Below are 13,506 nucleotides of genomic sequence, written 5' to 3' on the forward strand. Positions count from 1 at the left end.
TTATCAGAAGCCAAGGTTTCCTCTTTGAATTAAAAGATGAATTAAAAGATAAATTAAAAGATACAATTGTTCTTTACTCTAAGCAAATAAAAAAATGAAAAACATTCAGAGGGTATACTGCCTGATGGCCCCATATACTGCACCCATTCTCCCAGCATGACACAGAAGGGATTCCTGCAGAAAGGACAGATAAAATGTTTGCCTGGTCATGATTCAGATGAGTCAAGGGCCCTACCCCATCCAGATGGGTAAGAATTTCTCCAGAACATATCCATGACATACAGTGTTTGCTCCATTCATATTTAATAGTCTGTTTGCAATCAGCTTAACTGTCAGGACATGCGATCATAAGGTTTGACATACATGGTAACGTCAGTGGGTCTGAACACAAGAGTGTGACAGAAATCATCATGTATGTGAGCAATACGTGCAAGTCCTAGGCAGTTCGTCAACTGTTTCACTTGGCTTATGAAGAGGTAGGTCATCAGCAAAAAAGTACAAAAGAAATGCTCTTCAAGAGACTGACAGAAGATGAAGAGCGGTGTCAGTGATGTGGGTTCCCAGGTCATCATCGGTACTGAACATCCCCAAAGATGCAACAGGAGGACATCTGTCTCAGCAATCTGTCACTCTACAAAAGCAGTACTCTGGACAAGGACGATCAGCATCTTCTCCCAAGGCAGCTCAGGGGCTGGCATGAGGCAAATACAACAGGCTATCCCGAGCTCCTTATTAGACCACAAAATACAAACAGAATTTTCTTGTTCATTTTTTTTTTTTTTTTTTTTTTTTTGTCGAGACGTGTCTCACTCTATCACCCAGGCTGGAGTGCAGTGGTGTGATATCGGCTTACAGCAACCTCTGCCACCTCGGTTCACGCAATTCTCCCACCTCAGCCTGCCGAGTAGCTGGGATTACAGGCGCCTGCCACCATGCCCGGCTAATTTTTGTATTTTTATTAGAAACAGGATTTCACCATCTTGGCCAGGCTGGTCTTGAACTCCTGACCTCGTGAACCACCCACCTCGGCCTCCCAAAGTGCTGGGATTACAGGCGTGAGCCACCACGCCCGGCCACAAACAGCATTTTCTAGGAGGCATCCGTTGCAGTGTCTGCTACACCAGGGCTGGTTTGAAAACCTGATGTAATACACCTTCAAGAGCAGAGTGTCCTTTCTGACAAGACACTGCACATTGATGCACAGTGTCCACATCACCTATAGAAGGCAATTAAAAACAATGAGGGGCTTTGGAGGACCACATCCATTACACAAATAAGCAACTGAGTCCAGGGACGTGGCAAACAGAAAATCCAGATCACGTGTCTTTTCTACTGTGCATATGATTAGCAGTGCTTGTTTCATTCAACTGCAGGTGTTTCTGACTAAATTTTTTAATGAGAGTTCCAGGAATTAATGCCACCATGGCAATGGCCAACAGCTTAAAGACAGTGTCCCAGGAGAAAAGAGCATCCAGAGAGGTTAGGGTTGACAGGATGGAGCCTGTCTGCACACAGATGAAATTATATGGGATCAAACCTGGAAGAAGAAAAGGGAAAAGCGCCTGTTACAAGCAGCAGCAAAATTAAGAAAATAATAATTCAGAAATGTCACCAGGAACAGTGACTACAGTTTTTTTTTTTTTTTGCTTGACTCTTGACCCTTACACATATTAACTCTTTCCCTTCTTTCCTTCTTTTCTATTATTTTCCCTCCTTTCCTCACTTCCCATATATGCCTGTCTTGTTCAACAAAAGAACTTGAGATATTTACACAAATAATACATGCTACTATAAGATAATTTTAAAATAAGGCCAGGAATGGTGGCTTATGCTTGTAATCCCAGCACTTTGGGAGGCCAAGGTGGATCACCTGAGGTCAGGAGTTCGAGATCAGCCTGGCCAACATGGTGAAACCCTGTCTCTACTGAAAACACAAAAATGAGCCGGGTGTGGTGGCATGCACCTGTAATCCCAGCTACTCGGGAGGCTGAGGCAGGAGAATCACTGGAACCTGGAAGGCAGAGGTGGCAGTGAGCCGAGATCTTACCACTGCACTTCAGCCCAGGTGATAGAGCTAGACTCTGTCTCAAAAATAAATAAATAAATAAATAAAATTTTAAATAGGAAAAACAAAATGTGTGCAGAAGAATACAAGACATCAGGGAGTACAGTTAGTAGAAAAATGCATAAGGTTCACCTGTTTGCTAAAAGTGGGCCCCAAATTTGGTTCTGAGTACCCAACAGCCAAAGTAAAGAGAGAAGTGCCATTGCTGACAAATAAACAGTTTTTTAAAAGAAGTATTATTCACATTCTGCACTGTCTCAAAAATGTCATCAAATCCACTGGATTCCAAAAGTCTAGCTGGCTGAACAGGCTAGCTGCAGAACAATCAGCTGGTGACATTGTTAAAAAGCACATCCTTGGCCTCCAGCCCAGAAATTCTGGTTACTTGGTTCTGGGGTAGTGCCCAGGAACCTGTATTTTAAAAGCCCCTTCTCCACTCTCACCCTGAGATTCCAATTGGTTTGGAACCCTCTGATAGTCCATTTCTCTTCTATAGGAGAGGAAGTATACAGGAGATGAAGATCCCAGACCCCTCAGGGTCACACAGCTTGTGAGATAGGGGACAGGAAGCCTGGTCTCCAGAATCTTGCCAAGCCTCATGCCACCTAGGTAATTAGAAGCAGCAAACCCCCACTAGCTGAGGGCCTGAGGCACTTTGTCTGAAAGCCAATATGACCAGAATTGGCTGTGGTAGATCTTGCTTCTATTTAAGATCTCCATTTCTCTCAGGTATCCCCTATTAATAGCAGCTGCTCAACCACAGATTTGCTCTGTTTGACCTAGAAGCCCTGAATTGTCTTTCCCTCTAGGCTCTAAGGGAGGTTTAAAGAAAGAGATCCTTGCCTTAGGCTTAAGGAGGGTGGTTTTCTTCCAGTATGGAGAAAGTAGCAGACACTGATTTTATAGGATGTTAGCACTTTACCACTCTGATAAAGGTGGTCCAAGTCCCATACTTCGAGAAACACTCCTCTAGTCCCAGCCCTTTATCTGGACGAGTGGCCCGTTCAGAGTAAGTAGCTCGCTGGAGGTCATATAATTGTCAAAGACAAGGAGAAACTTTAGATATCGTCTAATTCAGTAGACTGCAAAACTCAGGATCCAGCGGAATCCCTTTTAGGGACTAACTACTTCCATCACCTGGAAAACGTTAAAAGATCCTGATCCCTGAGTCCTACCCCAGAGATGTTTAGTTGATGTGTGCTGTAGCCTTAGCTTAGGGATTAAAATATCCACAGGTGATGTTTTGTTGTTTTGCTTGTTTTTTTTGTTTTTTTTTTGCTTTTTTTTTTTTTTTTGAGATGGAGCCTCACTCTGTCACCCAGGCTGGAGTGAAGTGTCATCCTCTCAGCTTACTGCAACCTCCGCCTCCCAGGTTCAAGCGATTCTCCTGCCTCAGCCTCCCAAGTAGTTGAATTACAGACGCACACCACCAGTCAGGCTAATTTTTGTATTTTTAGTAGAGATGAGGTTTCACTATGTTGGCCAGGCTGGTCTTAAACTCCCAACCTCAAGTGATCCGCCCGCCTCAGCCTCCCAAAGTGCTGGGATTACAGGCGTGAACCGCTGAGCCCGGCCTCCAAGTGACTTTTAATAGGTTTGCAGGCGATTCTTAAAGGTTTGCAGTTTGAGAACGACTGGGTTTGCAGTTTGAAAATGACTGATTAGGAACTGGATTAAAATGCATATTCCCAGATCCCACTCCCAAGATTCTGATTCAGTAGGTCTGGAGTAGGCCCCAAATCTAGATTCTCAACAAGCCCCCTGACCCTGCCAATCTGATAAAGGTGGCCCAAGGCCTACACTTTGAGAAACGCTGCTCTATTCCTAGCCAGGTGGCCCATTGAGGGTAAGTAGCTTGCTGCAGGTTGTGCAATTGTCAAAAGGCAGGAAGGAACCTCATTGATGCCAGCAATTCCTAAGGCAGAACTTAATCAAAACGGGGCCAAAAACCAGACAGGAAGTCCCTTGCTCTGCTCCTTTCTTCTGTCCCCACTCAAAACTCATGGACACATACCCTCATTCCAACCCTGCTCTTCCTGCTAGCATTTACTGAGTACTTACTATGGGCCAATTTGTGTACTTTACACAGACCATCTCTTCTAATCCCAGTGCCTAGTGCATACAGCCATGCAATGGGCAATCTTTATTTAGTCCAAAAGTATTTTTATGGGTTTTCATGTTGAAGCCTGAGCAGATCTGAAATCAGGAATCATTTCTTTAGATCATAAGGCTTGAAGTCACACTTTGTGAGCCTGTGTTCTCAGAAGCAGGCACGTGCTCACGTGGCCAATAACCCAGGGCAGACCCCCAACGGGACAGCTCTGAAGACTCAAACCTACCCCACTAGCATCTTACCGATAAGAACTGAGAAGAAGAACTGCACGATGGGAATGTTCAGAATCGGGGCCGAGAGGTTCAAGAACCAGTTTGGTGTCATGGGGAAAAGTCTCAAAAACAATAAGAAAAAAAACAAGCTGTTTCTGTTCTCCTCTACCTGTAGCCAAAGAGAAGAAAGCTGTTAAGAAGCAGAAAAGGTCTCCAGGTATTGAAAACCTGCTGGTGCCAGGCACTATTCTGGACACTTTACATAATCTGTTCCCAATTCTTCCAACAACCCTCCAGGGAGAGACTGTTTTCCTCATTTTAAAATAGAGGTGCTGAGGATCACAGAAGTCAAGAACTTGCCCAGAGTCACGGAGCAGGTAATGATGGAGCTGGGATTTGATCCCAAGTCTATGTCTCCTGAAGACATCAAAAGAACCCCTAGGACCTCCTGAGACAGCGTGGAAGAGTACTGTGGGAAATCCCTGCCACTCGCTTCTCTCAAGGCCATGCACGTAGTGACTCTCTGGGGTCCCAGCTCTCAGATGTGACCCCTCCCCTTACCTTTCTCTGCAGCAGGGCCACTTTATCAGGAAAGTAGGACACCACCAACTGTTTGCCAAAAATACTGGAGAGCAGGTAGCAGCATGTGGCACCCACCGAGGTCAACACACAGCACAGCAGAAGCCCCAGCCATGGCCCAAACAAGGCACCAGCTAAAACATTCTGCAAAGAAAACAAACCCTCAGGCATGTGAACATATGGCAGCTACCAGGCACCTCATCTTGGAGCCTGAGAGTCGTAGGTTCCCTCCTCCTTCACTGCCTTTTCCCAGCTAAAACCCAGTTGCATTATTTATTTATTTATTTTTAAGAAACAGGATCTCGCTCTGTCACCCAGGCCAGAGTACAGTGACATCATCATAGCTCACTGCACCCTCGAACTCCTGGACTCAAGCGATCCTCCTGCCTCAGCCTCCCAAGCAGCTAGGACTGTAGGCACACACCACCATATCCACCTACTTTTTAAAATTTTTTGTAGAGATGGGGTCTCACTGTGTTGCCCAGGCTGGTTTCAAACTCCTGGACTCAAGTGATCCTCCCACCTCAGCCTCCCAAAGTGCTAGGATTACAGGCGTGAGCCACTGCCCCAGGTCCCAATTGCCATTTAAAGAGGTGAATGAAAAATTACAAAAAGGCTAGGAACTACATCTGGCATCAGTCTCTTCACCTTGAAAATGAGGATAAGGATAAAAGCCTCAGGGGGCAGGAGAGAATTAAATGGGATCTGTGGCTGTGGTAGATTCTGCAATTACTGGGGCTCCAAGAAAGTAGAAACGAAACTCACAAGTTATTTTTACTATTTCAAAAGATGAACACAAACCATGAATTCTCCCTTGGTAAGACCACACAAGCTATGGAAGATGTCTTGTTTCTTTGCTTTTTGCTGGAATTACATCTATGTAGTAGGCTAATACCGGGGGTTCCATGTTGACCAGAGCTCCAGCCAACACTTGAAGACGTCTTGGTTTAAGAAAAAGGGAAAAGTCAACCAATACTTCCTAAATGCATTCTGGCTGGTAGACATCATCCTGACAAAACATGGAATCCAAGAGAGAAAGTAAAAGGAAGCCTTGGAAGTGGGAAGCGTGGGAGCCACTGAGCACTGTGTTAAGTGCTTGACTACATGTCCTGTGTAATCCTCACTACATCCCTGAGTCATGCCATCCTTGCCCCATTCTACAGGCGAGGGATTAAGTATCTTCCCCAAGAGCACAGTAGGCAGAGTCAGGGTTCACCCTCAGGTCTGGATGTGGAGCCCCCACCAAGCAGCAGCTGGCTCTCTGCCCTGAAGAGGGATCAGTTCAAGACAGAAGACAGACACAGGGCAGCCTCAAGGAGTCAGCCCCTGACCCCGAGCCCCACACACCTCCCCTGCCTCTCTTGGACATGTTTGCTTTTCTTCTAGTTTCCGACAAGGAAACTGTTTGAGCAGGTGCAGCCTCAGCCTAGAGGACAGAAACAGGCTGGGGTGGGAGAGGGAAGCAGTACAAAAGCAAGCTGTTACTGTCTCCCGCTTTGGTGCTCAATCCCTCAGTAGGCACTGAGGGCCACTGTGTGCCAGCCCCACTACACCCACTGTCACGTTTAATCATCCCCACATAACAATCCCATGAGGTTACAGGGGAGTATCCAAATTTTACAGATAAGGAAACAGGGTTGGAGGGAGGGCAGGACACTGACCAGGAAGCTGGAGCCGGGGATGGCAAAGCCCTGTTTGTAGAGGTAGGCGCTGCAGAAGAGCAGGAACACGTAGGCCTGGTGTTCCTTCCGGTACTCTCGAAGGACCTCAGAGAGCTCCCGCAGCTCTGCCAGGTCGGAGGGGAACCACAGTGACCTGGGGATTTGGAAAAGCAGATGGAAACATGAGTTCAGATCAGTCCAGTGCCCATGAAAGTCACTCGCTGTGTCTTCTTTTCAGAGTAGGTTTATAAATATGCCCATCATCTGGTCTGCTGGGAACACATACACTCCCAATGACAGATGACCTGATACGACGTTGCAGAGACAGACAGGAGAGCCCTAGTTTGGAAGCAAGAGACCTGGGTTAGCATCCCAACCCTGCTAGTTTCTGTTGTATGTCCTTGGACTAGTCCCTGAGTCTGTTTCCTTATCTAAAACATGACGGGTTGGTGCTCAATAGTCATTAAGTTCCCCTCTAGCTCTGGGATTTTCGAGTCTGTTCTTAAGAGGCAAATAGATTCATTTCCAGGGAAATTCTAAACGTCCTAAATTGCCTTCCTTTCAAGGACACTGCCTCCCCCACAAACCAAGAACAATTCAGACTCCAAACTGTTCCTGAGGTGCCAACGACGTTTTAGCATTCACTATAAAGCCAATTAAAGATTCTTCAGGAACGTATATCTATCCCATAGGGTAAACGTAACTTTTTTGATAATATGTCAGGCTTGAATCGAACCCTTTCAAAGAGCCTACTATTTAACTCTGCTCTTAATCTGGTCCTCAATGCACTTTGAATCCTGTCCAAGGGTTATAGTATAAAGGCTACCTTGCCTCTGCCATCTGAACAGTCCTTGGATCCATCACTGATTAATCATGAGCAAACCCTCCTACTTCTCATGAGAATGCTTCTCTCGGTATGTCCAACACCCACAGCAGAGCCTTCTTAGCTATACTAAAAGAATAAAATAACTGAAAACAGCTGCCTTAATAGTCAAATATCAGTAATTCCCTTAACCACGCAATGCTGTACTAGGCACACTTCCATGCACTTTATAGAGTATGCAGCACTCACAAAAACCGGCCAGGTTAAGTATTGCTCTGCCTCCTGCCTCGACCAGTCGTTCATTAGAAGGGGAAACGGAGGCCAGGCGCGATGGCTCACGCCTGTAATCCCAACACTTTGGGAGGCTGAGGCAGGCGGATCACCTGAGGTCAGGGGTTCGAGACCAGCCTGGCCAACATGGTGAGACCTCCCCCTCCCCCCGTCTCTACTAAAAATACAAAAATTAGCCGGCCGTGGTGGCGCGTGCCTGTAGTCCCAGTTACTTGGGAAGCTGAGGCAGGTGAATCGCTTGAACCCAGGAGGAGGAGGTTAAAGTGAGCTGAGATCGCGCCACTGCACTCCAGCCTGAGTGACAGAGCGAGACTCCGTCTCAGGAAAAAAAAAAAAAAAAAAGGTAAAAGTAGGGACAACCAGGAAGAGGGGCAGAGCCGATAATTAATTCGTGAATAATTTAAAGTTGTCTATGCAACATTTCTCCTGAAGATCTAATGTCTAAAGTCTCAAGGGCAGACCTGACGTAAGTGGGGTGGGGAGGAGCAGAGGCAGTTGAAAGTGGACTTGGAGGGGCTGGGGGCCCGCACGGGGGCGAAGGTGGGCTGGAAATGGGGCCCAGGACTGGGACTGGGAAAGCAACTGCGCGGGCAGGCTCAGCGCCGCGTCTCCCTCGGCAAACCCATCCAACCAAAGGCACCGCGGCGTGACGCCCTGCACACCCCGCAGCCGGCACCACACAGGTCCCAGTCAGGGCCGGAGCCGGGCTCCCATCCACCCGCCTGTCCGAGACCGTGCGGACGCGGGCCCGGACACCAGACCCGGATTCCAGTCCGGTAAGTGAACCTCAATTCCCAACGCCTCCGATACCGGAACCCGAATCTCCGAATCTCCGATTCCCAGCCCCGGTCCTCGGACCCGGCTCCCTTCCTCTGACCCGAACCCGGATTCCCGCCACGCACCTGCCTCCAGCCTCCTCGGTGGAGCCCAGTCTCCTCCCGCGGGGCAGTCGCGTCGACAGCAAGTACAGGGCGAAGGTGCAGCCGGCGAAGACCAGAAGGAGGCCGAGCAGCGGGCGCATGTCGGCTCCGCACCCCGGCCCGCGGGGCAGCCAAAAAGCTCACTTGCACGCCGGGACACAGCGGCGGGCGGACTGAGCCCGCGGAGCACGTTCACTGACGGACCGGGGAGTGGTCCGCGCCAAGACCCGCCCCCGAACCAGGCCCCACCTCCCGAGCGAGGCCCCCGCCCCCGATTCTGACTCCGCCCTCTCTGTCTTTCGGTAGAGACTCCCCGGAAAAACCTGCCTCCCAGTCTGCCCTCTCGCAGTCTGTCTGTGCTTGTTTTTCTACGTTTATCCCCGTCGCTTTCTCCACTTATTCTGCAGGCATGGAGCGCCCCCAGTGCCGGCTCGGTGCCAGGGCTGGGAGATCCGGGGGTGAATCGTGAGCCCGGCCCACAGCGAGCTTGCAGTCTAGTGGTCAAGGCTGTCTTGTCCACAACCTGCTGTCACACAAAGCAAATGTAGCTGGTGTAGCACCAGGGGCTGCTTGAGTGCGGTGGGGCGGCAATAGTGACCACGGAAATAATCAGAATTGCTTTTAATTCAGCTCCTACTATATTCCCGTCATCCCTGAGCCTCACAATCATCCACCAAGGTAGGTATTTTTGTCTTTCTGTAACAGATGAAAACTCTGAGTTTCAGAAGAATTAAATGACACCCCCCCAAAAGAGAAACAGTATAAGAATCCAAGTCAACCTGAGTCCAAAACCAGTGGCCCTTACACTGTGTGGCTTTATGGAGGAGATGGAGTTTAAGTTTACCTTCAAGGATGAGCAAGACTTTTCTACAAGCAGAAAAAGGAGGGAATGGGTGAACAAGGTCCCAAGTAAGGCACCAGAATCCAGTTTCAGTGAAGCCTAAGGTATATGAGAAATAAGTGAGAATCTGGGGACAAACAAGAGTGCACTGAAGGCAGGCTAAGGAGTTAGATTTTTAATAATGTAGATGAGACACCAACAGAGGTGTTTAAGTAAGAGAATGATTTAGTTCCTGTTTTAGGATGTTCGCTTTGGCAGATGATTAGAATACATGCTGACTTGATAGCCACAACTGTCCTGATAAGAAAGCATGCCAGCCTGGCTGGGTGTGGTGGCTCACGCCTGTAATCCCAGGATTTTGGGAGGCCGAGGCGGGCGGATCACTTGATGTCAGGAGTTCGAGACCAGCCTGTCCAGCATGGTGAAACCCCATCTCTACTAAAACTACAACTAGCCGAGCATGATGGCGCATGCCTGTAATCCCAGCTACTCGGGAGGCTGAGGCACAAGAATCGCTTGAACCTGGAAGGCAGAGGTTGCAGTGAGCCGACATTGCACTACTGCACTCCAGCCTTGGCGACAAGAGCGAAACTTCGTCTCAAAAAAAAAAAGAAAGCAAGCACTCAGGCCTGACCCAGGACCACAGCAGTGGACATGGAGGGAGGAGGCTGGGGGTAGTTGAATTGGTATGATATGTCACTAAGTAAATGGAGGAAGGGACAGAAAGAGAACTCCAAAGTGTCAAAAGCCTGGACAACAGAGAGAAAGCATCCTTGTCATATCATTTAAAGCACCTGTTGGGCCAAATAGGGAGCACCTTTCAGAATCCATGTGCACAAGATCTCAGCAATTCTACATCCAACAATGTAACCTACATCTAAGAATGTAATGGAATTTAATTCCACATCCAAGAATCCCCATAGGTAGCAAAGATGTATATTTAAGGGTGTTCTCTCAGCTTTGTTTTTATGTTAGGAGGTTGGGAACAACCTAAATGCCCATCAGCTGGTGACTGGCTAGGTTAACTCTGATATATTTACAAATGGAATACTAGGCAGTCCCCTAAAAGAGGAAGGCAATTCTACATATCCTGATACAGTGCAGTCACCAGATAGATGGCTAAGATACAAATAAAACAAACAAGTTGCAGTGTTAGAGTATGCTATGTATGACTCCTTTTTAAGGACAAAAAGAGGATATACTTTAACTTTTTAAGTTACTGAAGTATTTATTTATTTAAAAATTTTTTTCACAGAATTGTTATAGCATGTAGAACCAAAAAATATTTACAAATGAAATTATTCGATGTCTGAGATTTGTGTCAAAATAATGGTATGGGGGTTTAGTGAGTAAGGATATAGGTAGAAAAAGATTGCCCATGAGTTGATAGTTGTTGAAGCTGGGTGATCACCTGGGTGTTTTATCCTATTTGGGTGTTATACTATTTTTTTTCTATTCTTGTGTATGTGTCAAATTTCCACTTAAGAAAATGGGCGAAAATGGTGTCAGCCCTCCATTCCAGCTGAACATACCATGTTAGTTCATGCCCCATCACACCACTCTTCTAGCCATCTGTCAATCTTCTCTGCCTGGCAAATTTCTACTCTTTCATCAGGACCCAGGATAATTATCACCTTCTCTGAGAGGCCTTCTCCAACCCCTGTAGTCAGAAACATTCCTTCTCCATGCTTGGGGCCTCCTGATAAATGTCTGTAATCCTGTCGCAAATACATATTCCAGTGTCATTATCTATCTCCCTAGTAGACAGTGAACATTTCCGTCAATGAGACAATGTCTCAACTATCTTCTTTCTGTCTCAACCCTTAACCCTGGCACTTAATAATTGCTTGTTAAATTAATGGGTCAGGTCTAGTGAAGACAATGACTAGTTGTTTGGTTTGGTACATATTGATCTTGAGAAGTCAAAGGGGTATAGGAGGAGAGAAAGTGAATGAGGAACTGATGTTATTGAGCCTGTGCTAGGAGACGGCTGGGGCAAGGAATAGACTGAGGAGAAAGGAGGCGGAGGCTCCTGCTGGCAAGGACCTCACTTTCCTTTCAGCTGGGGAAGTGCATGGAAAGATGCAATTCTAGAGCATGGCAAGTGCCATGGATGGAATAGACAAGGCAAAATTTATTCCCCTTCAGCAAAGCGAGTGTCAATATTCTACTTATGGATGAGTGGATGAACACGTGTTCGGATGAAATCACTTGTGCAAAGTTTACAGCTGTGAGTGCTGAACAGGAACAAGCCTTTGCCTGCCATCACGTGAGGCCATGCTTTTTCCTCTGCCCTTCACTGCCATTCGACACGCAGGTGAAACTCTGGAGCTCAGACCGAACAGTCAGATTGGGAGGTCATTCTACAGGAGATAGTTGAAATGAGGGGAGGGGAGAAGGTCTCTTAGAAACCACATGAGAGGGAAAGTAACAGCAGCTGACTTTCACTGAGTACTTAGTACACTCCAGACCCCATACTAAGCATGTTTTTTTGAGATGGAGTCTCGCTCTGTTGCCCCAGCTGAAGTGCAGTGGTGTGATCTCGGCTCACTGCAGCCTCCTCCTCCCGGGTTCAAGCAATTCTCCTGCCTCAGCCTCCCAAGTAGCTGGGACTACAGGTACATGCCACGACGCTCAGCTAATTTGTTGTATTTTTAGTAGAGACAGGGTTTCACCGTGTTAGCCAGGATGGTCTCAATCTCCTGACCTCATGATCTGCCCACCTTGGCCTCCCAAAGTGCTGGGATTATAGGCGTGAGCCACCGCGCCTGGCCCATACTAAGCCTTTTACTTACATGAGTTTATTTATTCCACATAACAACCCTCATGAAGTAGGAACTCTTTTCTGAGGGACAGGGTATTACTATGTTGCCCAGGCTAGTCTTGAACCTCTGGCCTCTGGTGTTCCTTCTGCCGTGGCCCCACAAAGTGCTGGGATTACAGGCTTCAGCCACAATGCCCAGTCTAAAGTAGGAACTCTTAACAGTCCCACATTTATAGCCTGGGAAAATGAAGCTTAGGAAGAATGAAGTCAACAGAGCAACAGAGGTCATACACCTCGCAAACAGCAGAGCCCAAATGTCTTACCATGCACTACCCTTTTGAGAAAGAAGACCGAAATCAGGAGGCTGGTAAAGAAATGGTGGAAACAGTGCAAGAGAACAAGAGGCACTCTTTCATTTGTGAGATGAGAAACAGAAAAAAAGAAACATCCGGAGAGCCCAAGAGAGACTGTTAGGAAAGGAACTGGGGGGGACAGTGTCAGAGTCCGTGGAGAAACCCAGCAGGGAAATCTGAGGGTCATGGAAATTGGCCAACACGAGGCGGTAAGGGACCTTTGACAGAGCTATTCTGGGTGGTGCTAACCTGCTTTGCTACAGGCTCACAACTCTCATTCTTCTCGCTCCTGCCACCACGTAAGAAGGATGTGTTTGGTTTCCCTTCCATCATGACTGTAAGTTTCCTGAGGCCTCCTCAGCCATGTAGAACTGTGAGTCAATCAAATCTCTTTCCTTTTTAAATTACCCGGTCTTGGGTATTTCTTCATAGCAGCCTGAGAAGGGACTAATACAACATACAAAGTTGGCAGCAAAGTGAGTGGTGGAAAGGAGAGTCATGGAAAAGCAAACAAGGGAGAGTTTTAACTACGCTTGGCATCCTCTGCTAATGTTGTAAGGTCCTGGAGGGTTTTGGCAATTGTGCTAAAATGAGGATGTAAGGACAAAATCCCCTAGATTTTCGACAGGTGAGCTTGTGAGGTGTTGGGACCACCTGGAAGATGTGATAAGAAGTGACAAAGAAGAGGCAGGGTGTAGTGGCTCACACCTATAATCCCAGCACTTTGGGAGGCCAAGGCAGGCAGATCTCTGGAGTTCAGGAGTTCGAGACCAGCCTGGCCAACATGGTGAAACCCTGTCTCTACTAAAAATACAATAATTAGCTGGGCATGGTGTCATGTGCCTGTAATCCTAGCTACTCGGGAGGCTGAGGCAGAATAGCTT

At 47.4% G+C, this 13,506-nt stretch overlaps 1 protein-coding gene across 1 annotated transcript; it reads right to left on the reverse strand.

Moving 5' to 3' along the window:
- Positions 1 to 286: 286 nt before the first annotated feature.
- TMEM41A (transmembrane protein 41A) lies at positions 287 to 8,869 on the reverse strand. Its single transcript, XM_063621962.1, has 5 exons — positions 8,647 to 8,869; positions 6,631 to 6,784; positions 4,952 to 5,113; positions 4,421 to 4,559; positions 287 to 1,537 (listed from the first exon to the last, which is right to left on the reverse strand). Exons 1-5 carry the CDS (start codon positions 8,763 to 8,765, stop codon positions 1,317 to 1,319), a joined length of 795 nt encoding a protein of 264 aa, XP_063478032.1. The 5' UTR covers positions 8,766 to 8,869; the 3' UTR covers positions 287 to 1,316.
- Positions 8,870 to 13,506: the final 4,637 nt, after the last annotated feature.

The sequence above is a fragment of the Symphalangus syndactylus genome, chromosome 17 (assembly GCF_028878055.3).
Source record: "Symphalangus syndactylus isolate Jambi chromosome 17, NHGRI_mSymSyn1-v2.1_pri, whole genome shotgun sequence".
NCBI classification, from domain to species: domain Eukaryota; kingdom Metazoa; phylum Chordata; class Mammalia; order Primates; family Hylobatidae; genus Symphalangus; species Symphalangus syndactylus.